The sequence below is a fragment of the Prionailurus bengalensis genome, chromosome E2, assembly GCF_016509475.1.
Source record: "Prionailurus bengalensis isolate Pbe53 chromosome E2, Fcat_Pben_1.1_paternal_pri, whole genome shotgun sequence".
Classification (NCBI taxonomy): Eukaryota; Metazoa; Chordata; class Mammalia; order Carnivora; family Felidae; genus Prionailurus; species Prionailurus bengalensis.
Window position 1 is genome coordinate 20367731 of NC_057352.1, and position 16523 is coordinate 20384253.

At 50.5% G+C, this 16523-nt stretch overlaps 1 protein-coding gene across 1 annotated transcript in view; it reads left to right on the plus strand.

Moving 5' to 3' along the window:
• The first annotated feature begins 650 nt into the window (after positions 1-650).
• Positions 651-16523, plus strand: part of RHPN2 (rhophilin Rho GTPase binding protein 2) — a 60757-nt gene continuing 44884 nt past the window's right edge. The window contains 3 exon segments of the mRNA XM_043599089.1: positions 651-703; positions 706-749; positions 14230-14345. Coding sequence (XP_043455024.1) covers positions 682-703; positions 706-749; positions 14230-14345 — 182 coding nt within the window. The 5' untranslated portion in view covers positions 651-681.

Below are 16523 nucleotides of genomic sequence, written 5' to 3' on the forward strand. Positions count from 1 at the left end.
GCCTAGTCTCTGCAGCGAGGGTGGGGGGAATAATGAGGTTGACCGCCACGCCACCAGGTCTGAGTCACCCACCTAAGGCTCGCAGGGGCGCAGCCAGCTCTCTCTCAGGGTCCCCGACTCGGGCCCGGGTCTCCCCGGGCCGGAAGCTGTTCCCGACCGCTCGGCTTAGGGTCCAGGACTCTCGCCGAGCCCTCTACGTGGCGTCGGGTTTGGTCACTGTCCCGCGGCACCCGTGCTCCTTCGGGGAGGGGCCACGACTTCCCCCACGCTCGCTGCGTTTACCCCCAGGGCTCCAGCAAAGGGGCCGGGTCCCCAGCCCCGGCCTTGCTGCGGCCTCGGAGACCCCCGGCCCGCCTCTGCGCCACAGGGCTGATACAGCAAACTGCGAAGCCCAGATTAGGACCGAGAGGCTCGGAGAAAGCGAGCGACGCGCCCCGGGGCCCCGGAGGCTAGCCTCGGGGGCCTGGGGCGCGGCTCCCCAGGCAAATCTTGAGCCGGGGCGGGGCTGGGGGCGTGGTGTTGGAGGGCGGGGCCCGGTCTCCAGGGCTCCCGGCCTGGCCTGGGGCGGGGCTGGAGGGGCCGCAGCGCAGGCGGGCGGGGCGGGGGCGTATCCGGGCGCTCTCCCAGACCGACGCGCTGCGGAGCCTCACTCAGTCTTCGCTCCGCGCCCGCGCCGCCAGCATGACCGACGCGCTGCTGCCCGCGGCCCCCAGCCGCTGGAAAAGGAGGGCGACTGCTACTTTCGGAAGGTGGGCGGCTTCGGGTGGGCGGGGAGCCTACGGGTTCCAGACCTTCTGCCCCCAGGGGGCTTCGGGAGCTCGGGGCCGGGGTCGACCAGGCCAGGAGGGGGAGGGGGCGCGCCGGCCTGGGGTGGGCGGGGCAGAGGCTCCGGGCGAGGGCTCCGGGCGGTGGTGTACCGGGCGGCCAAGTGCAGGTGGCTTCCGGGGCTGGGGGCGGGGAGGGGCTCCTGGGGCTACCCCGCACAGGTGGCGGAGGAGGCTAGGGGCCAGGAGGGGTGCCCCGGGTCACCTAGGCCGACTATCCCGCGCCCCTGGGGAAGGGATCAATTCCTAGTTGTGGAGGTGTCCGCGGACTTGCTGCACGTTGGGACCCGAGCCCACCTTAGACCCGAGCGCTTGGGGGGGTGGAGATAGATCACCCCAGGTGGCTTGGCGTTCTCCTTTTGCCTCCAGAACGCTTCCAGTGTCCGCTTCTCCGACTTTTAGAAGGAAGGGGAGAGCTGCCGGTTGGGAGGTGACCTCTGCGTTGCCCCCTTTCTGCCCGAAGTCGCCTGGGAGGGAGTGCGCGCGGCAGACATGAGGGCGCGGCCTCGCCCCTGCTCACTTTATGCTAAAGAGTATTTATCTGATTGTTGGAAAGACCCGCTAAGAGTGCTGGCTTGGCGGGAGATTGTTATTTCCGTGCGACCCTCCGTACGCCCCGCTGGCCCTGGGATAACAGCCCTGCAGCCCAGTCCATCAAAAGCGACCCCAGTTCGCAGAGCTAGGGCGCTGAGATGCCCTCAGGTTGGCATGAAAATGCTTTCGAACCCGGAGACACGGTGAGACTTTCCACCCTGCCTCCTTGTAGGTTCCAAAGAATCTAAAAATAGCCTTCGGAGGTTGGCCAGGTTTGACCCGGTGGGTTGAGAGATTGTTTCTTTGTAACCCATAAGACCCAAGGCAAAGTGTGTAATTATAAATAGGGAAGTGAAACTTTCTCAGTCAATTCTTAATTGTTCAAAGCCTAACGATCCAGTCGGTAAATGATCTTGGCATCTTCCTTCTTTCACATGACACAGACTTTGGGCTTTTCTCTTCGGCAAGGAGCAGTGGCCCCAGGGGGTGGGCAGGGGAGGGGAATTGGAAACAGGTGACAATAGAGTGGGAAAAATTCTTTTTGGTTAAATTGCTTTTCACATTAAAAAAAAAAAGAGTAGTTTTAAGGTATATTTAAGTTCAAAGATGTCATCATGGAATTACAGGATTATAACTTCTAATTATGTGTGGCATTTGGGGCAGAGGATCACAGGCCATGGAATTGCAGAAGGAGGTGGAGCCTGGGAATCCCTAGATCTTGGTCCTCAGGCCCCAGAACCTGGCTGCCACCCTGGCAAAATTCCTGTGTAGCCTTCAGCAAGTTGCTGCCTCTTCCTGGGACTTCATTTCTTTCCTGAATTGTTTGTTCTCTGAACAGGTGGGAGTCTGGACCCACGGCAGCATTTGGGGGAGATGACAGAGGGAGGGGTAGAAGAGATGTGGAACGCCTGTGAGGGTTCCATTCCCCAGTCTTCCAGAACAGGTGTTCCAGGGAAGGATGTGCACAAGAAAGAGAGGGGATGGCTGGTGGGGGAACTAGGAAAGGATGCAAGGTTGGGTGTATTTTATTTTATTTTTTAAAGATTCTATTTTTAAGTAATCTCTACACCCAATACGGGGCTCGAACTTACAACCCCTGAGATCAAGCGTGGCATGCTCTACTGACTGAGCCAGCCAGGTGTCCTGGTTGGGTGTTTTTTTAGATGCAGTGTCTCCGGTGGTAAATGGGAGAATCATGGGTATAAAATAAGGTGAATCACTGCTTTACAATTAGAACCATCTCTACAAGAAAAGGAGATCTTGTAATGATCGTAGTGCTACATCATACCAGCTCAAAGAATGTTCTTTGTACCAGAATAATAAAAGGTGTTGATGGTGAACCTTTCTCAATTTGTGATCTGAGCCAGTTTGACCTAAAACGAATGCTCCCTGAATGAAAGAGGTAGATGTTCCACAGGTGAGAAAGGGAGGAGGAGCACTGTAGGTAGCCAGAAGAGCAAGGGCAAAGGCATGGAATTGTGAGCACTTGTGAGGGAGCCCTCTAGGGTGTGGAGGTATAAGTGGGAACCAGGCTGTTCAGGGTCACGCATCCTGCTAAGGAACCTGGGAACCTCAGGGACCCATCAGAGTGTTTCAAGAAGGACCAGACATGAGAGATTCGTGCCCCAGAAAGCTGAGCGATCTCCGAGTGGGGGATGGGGGAGAGGCAATGGTGGGGAGGTAGGGAGGAGTTGGGGGTTTAGTCTCCTGCAGTTTTCAACATCTCTGCCCTTTCTGCTCTGATACCATTGATGGACCACTGCTGGCTTTTCAGTTATAAAGTGCTGTGTAAACACAGCCTCACCACCCATCCTAATGACCAGCTTGCGCCACTAACTTAAACCAGGGGTCCGTCCAGGCTGGAGGCAGGGATCCCAGTGAGGAGGTGAGAATGATAGGCAGCAGCAGTGTCCGTGGGATGGGGAGAGCTAATGGATAGGATATGGCGAGGAAGGTGCTGCTGACGAGTGCAGGCTGTCTGCCCTAGGTGTCTGGGTGGATGGCCAGGCACCTCACTGAGGTGGGGGGAACTTGGAGGCTGGTGTATAGAGGCAGGTGGATTTGAGGCCCCCATGACATATCCAAGTGGTGGTCCCAGTGAGGAGGGACCCAGAAGCCATGAAAACACCCTGTCTGGAGATGGGGCTCTGGGGGCACCAGTATAGGAGGCAGTTGGGGTGTTGTGAGAAGGGCCCAAGACAGAAAGGAGTAATACTTCCACTTAGGGGCAGGCAGAGGGATGGGAGGCAAGCCAGAAGGGCTGCAGTATTAAGGAAGCCGAGAGAAGTGATTCTTTTTCATGGAGAGGTGGGGTTGACAAATCAGAAGAGCACTGGAAAATACTGGATTTAGATATTCAGGGGCTTGTTAGTCAATGGGTGGGTAGAGAGTCAGGGGCAAAAGCCAATGAGGTGGGGTGCAGAGGGAGAAGGGCAGAGAAGGTGATGGGTGCAGTGAGATGGGGGTGGAGGAGAGACAAGAAGGCAGGTTCATTTCAGAATGAGGAAGTCTTTCAGCTTTTTAAAGCTGAAGGTAAGGAAGTTCGGGGTGGAAGGCAGGTTGAAGATTCAGGGGAGAAAGAGAACAAGCTATGGAGGGGTCCCAGGAGGTGAGGGGCAGGGCAGGGCTGGGACGCAGCTGCCGGACAAGCTGGGTGGGTGAGCCAACCAGGGGCAGTAAGCGAGGACCCCTGAGACTGGAGTTACCACCAGAGTGGGCTCCCCCATCCCGTTCTTGTACTTTGGAGATTTTGTGCACACTTAGAGGATCAAATTAATTTCTGCTAAAATCAGGCTTCTCTTTCATCCTGTTCCTTATCCTATCGTCTTTCCCCTCCCTTTTTTCTCGAAAATGCCATTCTGCTCCATTCATTCAAAAAGCATTTATTGAGTGACAGCTCTAAGCCTGACCTCTGTCAGATTCTGGGGCAGACTCAACTCCGTGGCCCTTCACAGGGGGCCTCGTGTCCTGGGGTGCGGGCAGTGCTGGGAGTCGGTGCTTTGTCCGGATAGCTCAGGCCATGCTTGAATAGGAATCCGCTTCTTTGCTTTAGAACAGAGTGCAAAAAGTTGGGGGGGGGGGGGGGAGTCTGCGTCCATATTCAGAGCTTCAACTCTGTTTTGTGTGACTCGCACACAAAATGGAAATGAATTGTCCAAAAAGCTCACTCTGCCGGCAAGACCTGGACCCTGCACAAGACCATCATTGGCAGAGAGGGAGGTTCCCCAGTAAATCAGCATCTTCTTGGGGTCGTGTAGGACTTGGCTCTACAGAAAGCCCGAGGACACGAACACAGCTTGGCCTCAGGTCAGGCCTCCTGGGCTGGCAGCTGCGGGGGGGGGGGGGGGGGGGGGGGGTGTGCTCCCAGTTAAAAACAAACAAACACAGAATACTTTCTGGCCCGTTGCATTGTGTTTCTCTCATCTCTGGCTTCTCACTGATTTTTTTTTTTAATGTCTTTAATGTTTATTTTTGAGAGAGAGAGAGTGAGCGGGGGGAGGGGCAGAGAGAGAGGGAGATACAGAATCCAAAGCAGGCTCCAGGCTCTGAGCTGTCAGCACAGGGCCCGACACGGGGCTCAAACTCACGAACTGTGAGATCATGACCTGAGCCGAAGTCGGGCGCCCAGCCGACTGAGCCACCCAGGTGCCCCATCACTGGTTTTTCCTTTTGTTTTTCCTTTACGTTAATATGTTTAAATAGAGGCACAAGCTCGGTGGCTATAAATTGCTTTCTTAAAAGAATGACCAATGGAAATGGAGCTTCTTTTCCCAGATTTTCATGCTCATCTTAATGAACGTGTGCGGGAGAATGGAACAGTGTGTGTTCCGACCTATAGTTAATGCAGAGGAGTGTACGTTTCCAGGACACTTGTCCCTGGAGCTCTCTGGGTGCCTTCGTCCTAAAACCCACAGGAAATCCTCTTCATGGCCAGGAGAGAAAACCAGCTGGAGACAAACTAGAGAAAGCTGTTCTCTAGCGCTGTTGAAAGGGCCCCGCATAAAAGGTCTTAGCACCTTGTGGAAGGAGAAAATCAGGACAAAATGCTGTATTGTCTGTCCTTATCTCTGCCTCTTCATCCTCTGGGAACACCAATGACCCGAAATGAATTTAGCTCCATTGTTTCTACCCCGGAGCTGGAGAAGTTGTTTCTTGTCCACAGAGGCCTCCAGGCTGGACAGGCTTCCAAGGTTCACTGTGTCCTGATTTATGGTCCCTGTTTACTCTGGGCTTCCTTGAGGCTCCAGCAGAGAAGGAAGAATTCTTTTCTTTTCTTTTTTTTTAACCTAGACACTCCTCCTGGTTCCTCCTCTGCACCATTCATCTTCGTGAAGTGTAATTCTGCGTTAGACACATGTGTGCGGGGGAGCTTTCTGTGAGGCCCGGTCCGCTGTGCTCAGTGTCGGTCATGGAGGCTCATCAGCGCCAGCTTTATGGGGTGTCTGGGCCCCCTCCCCTTGGATGGGAAGAGGGGTGTGAAGGTTGCTGATGCTGCCCTCTGCCCCACCCCATGCACCACCATGGTCTGAGCCAGGTCCTAAAGGCCAGACTGGCTCCAAGTTGATCATGGCCTTGGTGAGCGTCTGCCTGGCTACACTGATACAGGCTAGCAGCCCAGAGGCTGTGTATGACAAGCACCTCTTCACGTTGCTGGATCCTGGCCAGGAGGGGTCCCCTGGCAGAAACAGAATTTTCAGGGTGACTCAGAGGAGAGTCAGCATGATGAGCTAGCTGTAACAATATAAACGTCTCCTGCTTCCTGGGGCTATTTGGATGGTTCCCAAGACACCACCTGTTGATACCGAGCGTTGGTTTTAGTCCGGTCACCACTTCCTTCTTTGGCTCAGGTACTAGAGTCTCGTGACAGGCTGCATTGGAGGTGGCCACAGAGGACGGTGGGATTGCAGGTGCAGCCCAGCCCCAGGACGGGGTGTCTGGCCGAGTGGGCGGCGAGGGGTGCCGGCTGGGAGTGAGGTCTCCCACCTGCAGCACCAGGGACAGGGGGAGAGATGTGAGTCTTTCTGGACTTCCCGGTCAGACCCACGCAGTTCGGTGTGGCCATATGCCGTTAGAAAGTCCCAGGTTTTGATTGCGTTGTAAGAAGAGAAAAAGGCAGGTGATGGAGAACTTAGGAGTAGTTCCTTTTTGGGGCACCTGGGTGGCTCCGTCAGTTAAGCGTCTGACTCTTGATCTCAGCTCAGGTCTCAATCTCAGGATCATGAGTTCAAGCCCTGAGTTGGGCTCCATGCCGGCCATGGAGCCTACTTTAAAAAAAAAAAAAAAAAAAAAAAGAAGAAGTTCTTTTTCTCCCTTGTTATGTGTCTTGTAAAAGTAACATGAATTATTGTGATTGCAGAAAAAAGTAATTACAAAAATGTACAAATTCACACACACACATACCAGCCCCTCTCCCACACAGACATGCTTTGCAGACAGGAACTGTTAGCTGTGGGTGAGCGCATCTGACCGGGTGAAATAAACAGGTCATCAGGTGGGACTGGAAATATATTTGATCCATGGAGATTTGGGTGATGGGAAAAACTTTGTTACTCATTCAACAGGTTGCACAGTAACTGTGAGTGGTGCGCAGGAGGTGTTGATAAAGACTAGTAGAAGTGACCGCAGGGAGCCTTTAGTGAAGGATCATGGCTAAGTGCTGATTTCATACTGTGGCCTCCCCACCCCCCATGTGAATGGTTGGGGATGCTGGAGAAAAGCAGGTGCTCTGTGATTTGCCGCCCCGGCTCCTGGCAGGGATCCTGGAAGGGCAGGAGGGCTCTTGAAAAACGCTAGACTTTCGTTTTAATTTTAATGGATGTGGAAAAGCTAGATTCTGTTTCATCCAACGTGCCCTGAATCTCCAGCATGGCGAGAAGTTAAATTAGATGTATGTGTGTATTGCAGGGTACCGCATGCTATTTTGGTGCTTTCTGGTTGACAGCTTCTGGCTAACTCATAAACAAACAATTCTGTTTTCCAAAGTTTGGTGGTTGAGTGGGGGATTGCGTCATCAGGAAGGAGTGAGAAAGGCTGAGAAAATAGAAAACATCTTTGCGCTATAGGAGCAACAAAAAGTACCCTCTTTCCCACGCCCTTTTGTACAGAGGATCCAAAGTTGGCTCTGTGCCGACAGCAGCAAGCCCGATACGGGTCTCGAACTCACGAACTGTGTGAGGGGCTCTAGCTAGGAGACCCTGCCCTGTCACCCTCTGCTCAGTCTTATACCTGACCTGCAGACCCCAAGTTCACACTGTGCCTTCATTTTGCTGGAAAATCATCTACATGCATAAGCTTTACCTTTGACTGTGGAAGAAGAGCCCATACCGGTTTTCTGGGTAGAGGGGAGTCAGGTGCCGGGCACTGACCTGAGTGGGACCCCGGCCGAGGGAGGAAAGACTGCTCCAGTCCCTCTCTCTGCATCTGCCTTCCCGGTGACCTGGCCTTTCTCCCTTTCCTAGTGTCCGTCTCTGTAGGTAAAGGTTGAGTACTCTTGTCCTTTCTTCCAAATGAAGTGCCTCCAAATTGTGCCTGGGTATCGCTTTTAAACACATATTTCCCAGCTGAGCGATGTGACTGTTCACAAAGGGCATGCCAGGGGGATGTTGGCAAATGGAGTTCTCGCTCTAGGTGAACTGATTCTAATTAGGACTAATTGAAAAATGAGTTGCAGGTGCCAGAAAAATCCAATCCAAAATGGCACATAAACACACTGTGGCACATCCCTACAATGGAATTCTCAGCAATAAAAAGGAGCAAACCACCCAGAAGTGCAACAGTGTGGATGGATCCCAAAGCAGAATATTGAACACAATGTGCCAGACACGGAAGAGTATGTACTGTACGGTTCCATTTCTACGAAGTTCTAGAACAAGCAAAAGTCTATGGTGATGGAAACCAGAGTATTGGTGGCCTGGGGATGATGAAGATATTCTAATTTTTTTTAACGTTTATTTATTTTTGAGAGAGTGAGTGTGAGAGGGGGAGGGGCAGAGAGGGAGGGGGACAGAGGATCCAAAGTGGGGTCTGTGCTGACATCAGCGAGCCCAATGTGGGGCTTGAACTCACGAACTGCAGGATCATGACCTGAGCCGAAGTCGGGCGCTCAACCGACTGAGCCACTCAGGTGCCCTGAAAAAGTTTGATTGAGGTAATGATTCCAGAGGTTTATACATTCGCCCAAACTCATTGAACTGTGTATTTAGAATCTACGTATTTTATTATACATAAATTATACCTCAATTTAAAAAATGGTTTAGGCAAGAAAGGGAAGGCATTGGCTTCTCTAACTGAGCAGTCCAGAAGAATGGCTTCAGGCCTGGCTTGATCTAGGGCTCAGATGCTGCTGCTAGCAGTTTCTCAACTCTCTTCCCCCTGGACTGGTATTCATTTTGGGGGAGACATTCCCCTGCTGGTGGCAAAGGCCAGTGGGGGAAAAATGAAGGTGTCTTCCTCATGAGTTCTGATTATCCTCTGTCAGGTGCTCACTCTGAGTCCCTCTGAGGGCCAGGGGCCTTCAGTTTCCAACTGACCAGGCATGAGGTCAGTGTTCTTCTTGGAAAGGAGGTAGGGGAGCACTGAGTGTCAAGGACTATGAGGTGGGAGAGGGGGACCCGGTCACTGTGCCCAAAGTATGCACAGTGATGTTGGGCCGCCCTCAGCCGGGAAGCACGTGAGAGGTGTCTGGGGGTTTGTAGGCAAGCTGTCCCAGGCAACATCGCCCCGCATTCCTGCTGCTGACTGCCTCACAGCTCATCTTAGAGTGGCAGCAGGGACGTGGGCTCGAGTCCGGCTCCCACCCTCCCTGCCTTGAGTAGCTCACTTCACCTGCAAACCTTAGGACTGTGGGATCTCAAATGCTGTAGCACGGTCCACAACTGGCCGTCTGACTCATGACACATGCCCTGTGATGAAGTTGAGGCCTCACTCAGTATTTGCTTTTCTGGGTGTTGGCTGTTGGACCGTCTTCCGGCGTTTTAACATTGATGCAAATGTCCACACACAGACTCTGTGTGGCGGAAAGACTCACTTCACTGTAGGACTTGTAGACCATGACCTTCGAGGCCAGGACAGTTCGGCTCTCTGCCCCCACCGCCTCCCTATTCCCGGTTTCCAGGTTAAGCAGGTGTGACAGGTGCTGCCTTGGGCCCTGGCACAAACCTTCGTTTCAGTTGGCAGAAGCTCTCCATCCCGTTAGGAACCCACCAAGAACTGAGGCATGGTCGAGGACTGTGGGTCCCCAGAGAACCGCTGAAGGGGCCAGTGGACAGCTGGCAGCTTCTGGAGATGCCAGGGGGTCTTTATGGCAGTCTTGCCCAGATTTGTTTCTTGGGGCTCCGAGAAGCTTCCACAGTCCTGTGGGTGTTCCTAGTGTTTCCAGCTGGCCCAGCATTCCTACCTGTCAGTAAGAAGTAATGTCATTTTGGTTCTAATTACTCAGTCATATCTAATCCTGAGCATTCCTCTCTCTTATCTAGGAACTTGACTCCGCATCTGTGGGCTAGCCAGAAGTTGGGTAGAGTATAGGAGTAGGAAAAAGTTCTTATCCGTGAACTGGAATGGCAGCTTATCTTAGCTCTGGGAGTGTCCATAAAGGAATTCGTTATTAAAGCTTCTCTGTAAAATGGAACACAGCTTGGGTGAACCATGTGATTTTTGAGTCTGATCAAGCCATCCAGATAAAGCTACCCCTTCATAGTAATTTTAGAAAGTGTAAAGGAAAGAGGAGGGCCATTAGTTTGGGCCTTGAATATTCCATTAGCTTAACAGTAAAGACCTTTTAATCTTATATCTGGAAAAAGATAGTTTTCTGACTTTTATTTTGAATCAGAGATCGTTGGGTGGTTTTAAAGATGTTAACTTTTGGGGCGCCTGGGTGGCGCAGTCGGTTAAGCGTCCGACTTCAGCCAGGTCACGATCTCGCGGTCCGGGAGTTCGAGCCCCGCGTCGGGCTCTGGGCTGATGGCTGGGAGCCTGGAGCCTGTTTCCGATTCTGTGTCTCCCTCTCTCTCTGCCCCTCCCCCGTTCATGCTCTGTCTCTCTCTGTCCCAAAAATAAATAAAAAACGTTGAAAAAAAAAAAAAGATGTTAACTTTTAAGACCAGTCCAAATCAGATTCTGAATATCTGTGTAATTCGAATCCTGGTGAGTAAGAATGAGAAATCTTGTGGAAGGAGAAGCATTGTAAATTAACCCGGGTCTGACCCACTAGTCCAAAGGCCACTGATATGGGGAATCCTTGAGATTAGGGCTCTGAATAACTCCTCCCTCCTTGGGGTGGAGGCCACAGACCTGGCTGGGGCAGAGGTGGGGCCAAGTGGAAAGGCAGTGACACAACTGGAGAGAAAGGGCATCTTTTCATGGAGTGCTGCCCACCAGCCATTCCTGGGCGGTAACCACGGCCCCCTCTGTGGGCAGGACTTAAGGATAAGCCTCTAAAAGGAACAGAGCCCTCACTCAGATTTCAGGGATTTTACCAGCTGGGGTGGGAAGAACACTGTTAGGTTAAAATTCTTAAACTTTTCAGAGTGAAACATTGCAATCCTTGGGGCACCGGGGTGGCTCAGTCGGTTTGAGCTTCCGACTCTTGATTTTGGCTCAGGTCATGATCTTAAGGTCATGGAATCAAGCCCCGCATCAGGCTCCATGCTCAGCATGGAGTCTGCTTGGAATTCTCCCTCTCTCCCTCTCTTTGCCCCTCCCACACACACACAGTCTCTGTCTCTCTCTCTCTCAAAATAAATTTTAAAAAATTTCAGGTGATCAATAATATATAAAAAAATAATGGGGCGCCTGGGTGGCGCAGTCGGTTAAGCGTCCGACTTCAGCCAGGTCACGATCTCGCGGTCCGGGAGTTCGAGCCCCGCGTCGGGCTCTGGGCTGATGGCTCAGAGCCTGGAGCCTGTTTCCGATTCTGTGTCTCCCTCTCTCTCTGCCCCTCCCCCGTTCATGCTCTGTCTCTGTCCCAAAAATAAATAAATGTTGAAAAAAAAAAAAATTAAAAAAAAAAATAAGTTTGCCTTTACCAATAATAAATGCAAATTGTTAGAATAGGATACCTGTTTCAAGTTGCATAGCAACTTGGCAAAGATTAATGCTTTTCAGGGCACCTGGGTGACTTAGTCGGTTAAGCATCCAACTTCAGCTCAGGTCATGATCTTGCGGTTTGCGGGTTCGAGCCCTACGTCGGACTCTGTGCTGACAGCTCAGAGCCTGGAGCCTGCTTCAGATTCCGTATCTCGCTCTCTTTCTACCCCTCCCCTGCTCATGCTCTGTTTCTCTCTGGCTCTCAAAAATAAATAAATGTTAAAACATTTTTTTTTTAAATAATACTTTTCAGCTCAACAACAGAAAGATAGCTCCATTTAAAATGGGCCAGTATCTGAATTGATATTTCTCCAAGGAAGATTCACAAATGGTCAATAAGCACATGAAAAGACATTAAACATTATGAACGATCAGGGAAATGCAAATCCAAACCATAAGGAGATATCACACAGATTGTCTGTTAGAAGAAAAATAGTATTATTGATGGTATGGAGAAATTGGAACCCTCATACACTGTTGGTGGGAATGTACAATGGTGTAGCCACTTTGGAAAATAGTTTGACTGTTCCTCAAATGGGTAGGCCCCAAATTAACCACTGACACAACAGTTCCCCTCCTAGGTCTATAGCCAAGAGAAAGAAAAACATAAAAACAGCCACATAAAAATGTATACACAAATAAGCAGCCCTATTCATAACAGCCAGAAAGTGAAAACATCCCCAAATGTCCATCAAGTGATGAATGGACAAATTAACGTGGTATATTCATATAATGAGGGATTAGTTAGGGGCAAAAAGGAATACGGTACTGATACAAGCTCCAACATGGATGAACCTTGAAAAATCATGCTAAGTGAAGGACGCCCATTCCAAAAGACCTTATTTTTGTAAAATTTCATTTGTAGGAAATGTCCAGAATAAGCAAATGTGTACAGACAGAAAATAGATTTGTGGTTGCCTAAGGCTGGTGGGGAGAAGGGGCAGGGAACAGAGAGTGGCTTTCTTTCTTGGAGGATAATTGGGCTGGGGTGCACTGGAGGTCTTTAAGAGGTTTCTAGGGCCATACCTGCCCTAGAAATATACCTTAAAAAGAAAAGTAGAGGTTCATCAAGATTCATGTTTACAAATATGCACCAAATAATAGCAGACACTTGGATGCAATGTAAATGTCTAACTATAAGGAAATGGTAAATTCTTAAAAAAAGATGGTATTATGCAATTGTTAAATCATGGTTTCGGGGCGCCTGGGTGGCTCAGTCGGTTAAGCCTCCGACTTCAGCTCAGGTCACGATCTCACGGTCCATGAGTTCAAGCCCCGCGTCGGGCTCTGGGCTGATGGCTCAGAGCCTGGAGTCTGCTTCCGATTCTGTGTCTCCCTCTCTCTCTGCCCCTCCCCCGTTCATGTTCTGTCTCTCTCTGTCTCAAAAATAAATAAACGTTAAAAAAAAATTTTAAAAAAAATCATGGTTTCAAGAAACATTCCATGGCAAAGGGAAGTTTCATAATAGAGTGTTAAGTGAGGAATTAGGATAAGCTGTTATGTGCCAGTCTGCAGAAGAGAGTTAATGTAGCAGGTCTGAGGCTGCTATCAGGGAGGTTTGCTTGCAAGGCTGTCCCCTGCCTGGTATCTGGGAACCTGGCTCTTGGGAGCGTTCCCTCCATCCCCTAACTGACAAGGTCGGCTCACTTCCCCTAGACTGATGGCACCAACCGTGTGGTTTATGATGAACACCTGCTGGGAGTGTTCCTGCCCGGAGTCTGGAATTTTGGCACGGGCCAGGCACGGGGTGCCTTTGTGATCAGTTCCCGGTAAAATCCCTGGGCATCGATTTTTCTAACCTGGACAGTGACATCTCATTCATGTTGCTGAATTTTTGTTGCTGGGGGAAGAAGGTGCTCTGCATGACCCCGCCCCCCCAGGGGAGGGAGAAGCATAAGGAAGCCTGCACATGGGTTGTTCCACACTCTACCCATGTCTTTTCCTCTGTGATCCAGCTCTGGGTCCTTACTAAGCTGCTGTCATATAGCTGTGAGTGCAACTATGTGCTGAGTCCTGTGAGCCTTAGTGAATCTCTGAACGTGGGGCTGGTCTTGGGAACTCCCAACATTGCACTAATATGAAAAATAATGACATGCACATGAAATGCATGAGCAGGAAAGAAACCAATTCGCAGTGGCTGTTTTGGAGTTGCATCGTTATGAGTGACTTTTATTTTCTTTTATACTTTTCAATATTTTATGTATTTTCCATTTTGATGTTACTTTTATTTTCAGAAAAGGCTCGTTTTTAAAACATTTCTGTTACATTAAATCTTGTCATTTTTATTTTTAAAGTTTATTTATTTTGAGAGAGAACATGTGCATGCAAGAGAGAGTGCATGAGAGCAGGGGAGGGGCAGAGAGAGAGGGAGAGAGAGAATCCCAAGTAGCCTCTGAGCTGTCAGTGCAGAACCCAGTGTAGGGCTCCATCCCACGAACCACTAGATCATGACCTGAGCTGAAATCAAGAGTTGGACACTCAACCGACTGAGACACCCAGGTGCCTCTAAGTGTTGTCATTTTTATTTTTATTTTTTTTTAATGTTCTATTTATTTTTGAGAGAGGAAGAGACAGAGTGTGAGTGGGGGAGGGGCAGAGAGAGAGAGGGAAACACAGAATCCGAAGCTGTCAGCACAGAGCCCGATGCAGGGCTCAAACTCACGAACCACGAAATTGTGACCCGAGCCGAAGTCGGACGCTTAACCAACTGAGCCACCCAGGTGCCCCATAAACACTGTCATTTTTAGAGTGGCTGACCTCTGAAGGGTCATCTCTCATTTTCCTTTAGGGTTGCAATCCCCTTGCACAAACTGGCCGAAGCAAACTGCAGAATCAAAGGGCTGCCTTGAACCAGCAGATCCTGAAAGCCGTGAGGATGAGAACAGGAGCAGAAAACCTTCTGAAGTAAGTGTCTGCTGCCTCAGCGGGGAGCCGGCCTCTCCCGGAGCCTATCCATCCCTAAACTCCTCGGCCTGCTGGGCTTCCTCTCTAGCTCTCGGTTTTAACTTTGGGTTCCCTCCTTGTTTCTGGCGCCTGGAGCAGGCCCTTCCTTGCCTGGAGCTTGATTATGTTACAGACAAGTATTTTACCCTGCCTGTTTGTGTGTTTGGGGATGGGGGAAGCCAGTGATCACATTCCTGTTTGTTTTCTCTGCTTTCTCTGGGACTTGTCCGTCTGTTTTCTCTGTTGTCTAGTGGAGAAACCATGCCTGGTCTAGAATCACTGCTTGGTAAGTGTTGGATGTAGAAAGGAAGGCAGGAGGGAGGGAAAGGGACATTTCTGTTGCCAGTGTCCAGCCCTCCAATGAGAGGCCCCAGTACAATCCCATGGCCTTGGGGCCCTCATTATTAAGCTGTGGTGGTGAAGTAGTTACTTACGAAGTGTAGAACTCAGTGAAGCTTTACCTGTGTCATAGGCAGCTGGAAGCCCTCTCTACACCCCTCAGTGCAACACAAGGCAGTGTGTCAGCCTCCCCTTGTGTATAAAGGGTGCAGACTTTCTTCTTCCTTCAGAGTTCTGGGGGTCACTCTTGTCAGCCCCATGCCACCTTCTGCACGGGGAGCCAGGGTAGGTGCCGTGCCTGCTGCCTGGCCAAGTGAGACAGGTGCCCCCTGGAGACTCAGAGAGAGATGCAGGGCGCTTGTAGGGACCTGGAGCTTGGAAACCTGGCAGGGAACCCGGAAACCTGGCAGGATGTGGATAATGGGTGTTCCCAATGGGTCACCTGCACTGTTGGAGGCCTTTGGGAGCCCAGAGGCTATTGGGAAAGACAAATACACCAAACCAGGTGTTCACAACAGAGCTGCAGTAGTCTGATGGTCACAGATATGTACAAGCGGCATGATCATCTCCACACGGGCTGCTCACCTGAGCACCGAGGAAAGACAGGAGGAGGGTTTCTGATCATGAACTTAGGGTAAACTTTCAGAATCCATCTGTATTTGCTCGCTAGGAAAGCTGTCTGAGCTACTAGGTGAGGGAAAAGGAAGGTGCCCTATATGTGTATTTTAAAGGGTTTGTATGTTCGCTTTTGTGCACGCATAGGCTTTTTCCAGAAAGTATGAAGAAAGAAGCCGTTAGAGTTGCCTCTTGGGATCAAGCCCAGGGATGGGGTGGAGGTGACTCTTACCCGTAATGTTCCCGCCTCCAGTGTTTGGGTGTTCTTTTAGGAAGGACATGAATTACTTTTATTCATTTTTCGTGTGAAATCCTGCAAAGGCCCAGAAGATAGTATCACCAACCACCTGAACCTGCCGCTGACTCGGGAACAATAGTGTTGTGCCTCGTGTAGGCATTGATACTCGTGGACTAGCAGAGAACGCAAGTCCTGGGGTGGCCAGGCTTCCGGGAACCTCTCCTCCAGCTACTTCTGTAGCAGGGTGGAAGCTAAATTGTTACCGGAGGAGACTAGGAAACTTACAACATATCACCTTTTTTTCTTTTTTTAAGTTTATTTACTTATTTTTTTCTCTCTCTTTTTTTAAATTTTTATTATTTTTGAGAGAGAGAGACAGAGAGACAGAGCATAAGCAGGGAAGGGGCACAGAGCAAGAGAGAGAGACACACACAGAATCCGAAGCAGGCTTCAGCCTCTGAGCTGTCAGCACAGAGCCGGACGCGGGGCTCGAACTCACCAACTGTGAGATCATGACCTGAGCCAAGGTCAGACGCCCAACCGACTGAGCCACCCAAGTGCCCCAGTTTATTTACTTATTTTTAAGTACTCTCTACACCCAGCATGGGACTCGAATTCATGACCCTGAGATCAAGAGTCGCATGCTCCGCTGACTGAGCCAGCCAGGCGCCCCACAACATTTCACCTTGTATTTTATTACTTTTAAACTTTTTAAAATTTATTACCTATTTTTGAGAAAGAGTGCAAGTGGGGGGGGGGGCAGAGAGAGAGAGACAGAGAGAGAGAATCTCAAGCAGACTCTGTGCTCAAACTCATGAAACTATGAGATCGTGACCTGAGCCAAAATCAAGAGCCAGACATTTAACCAATTGAGCCACCCAGATGCCACAACATTTCATCTTTTAAAATGTCTGGCAATGTCCCTGTCCCCAGAGAAATCTGGACCT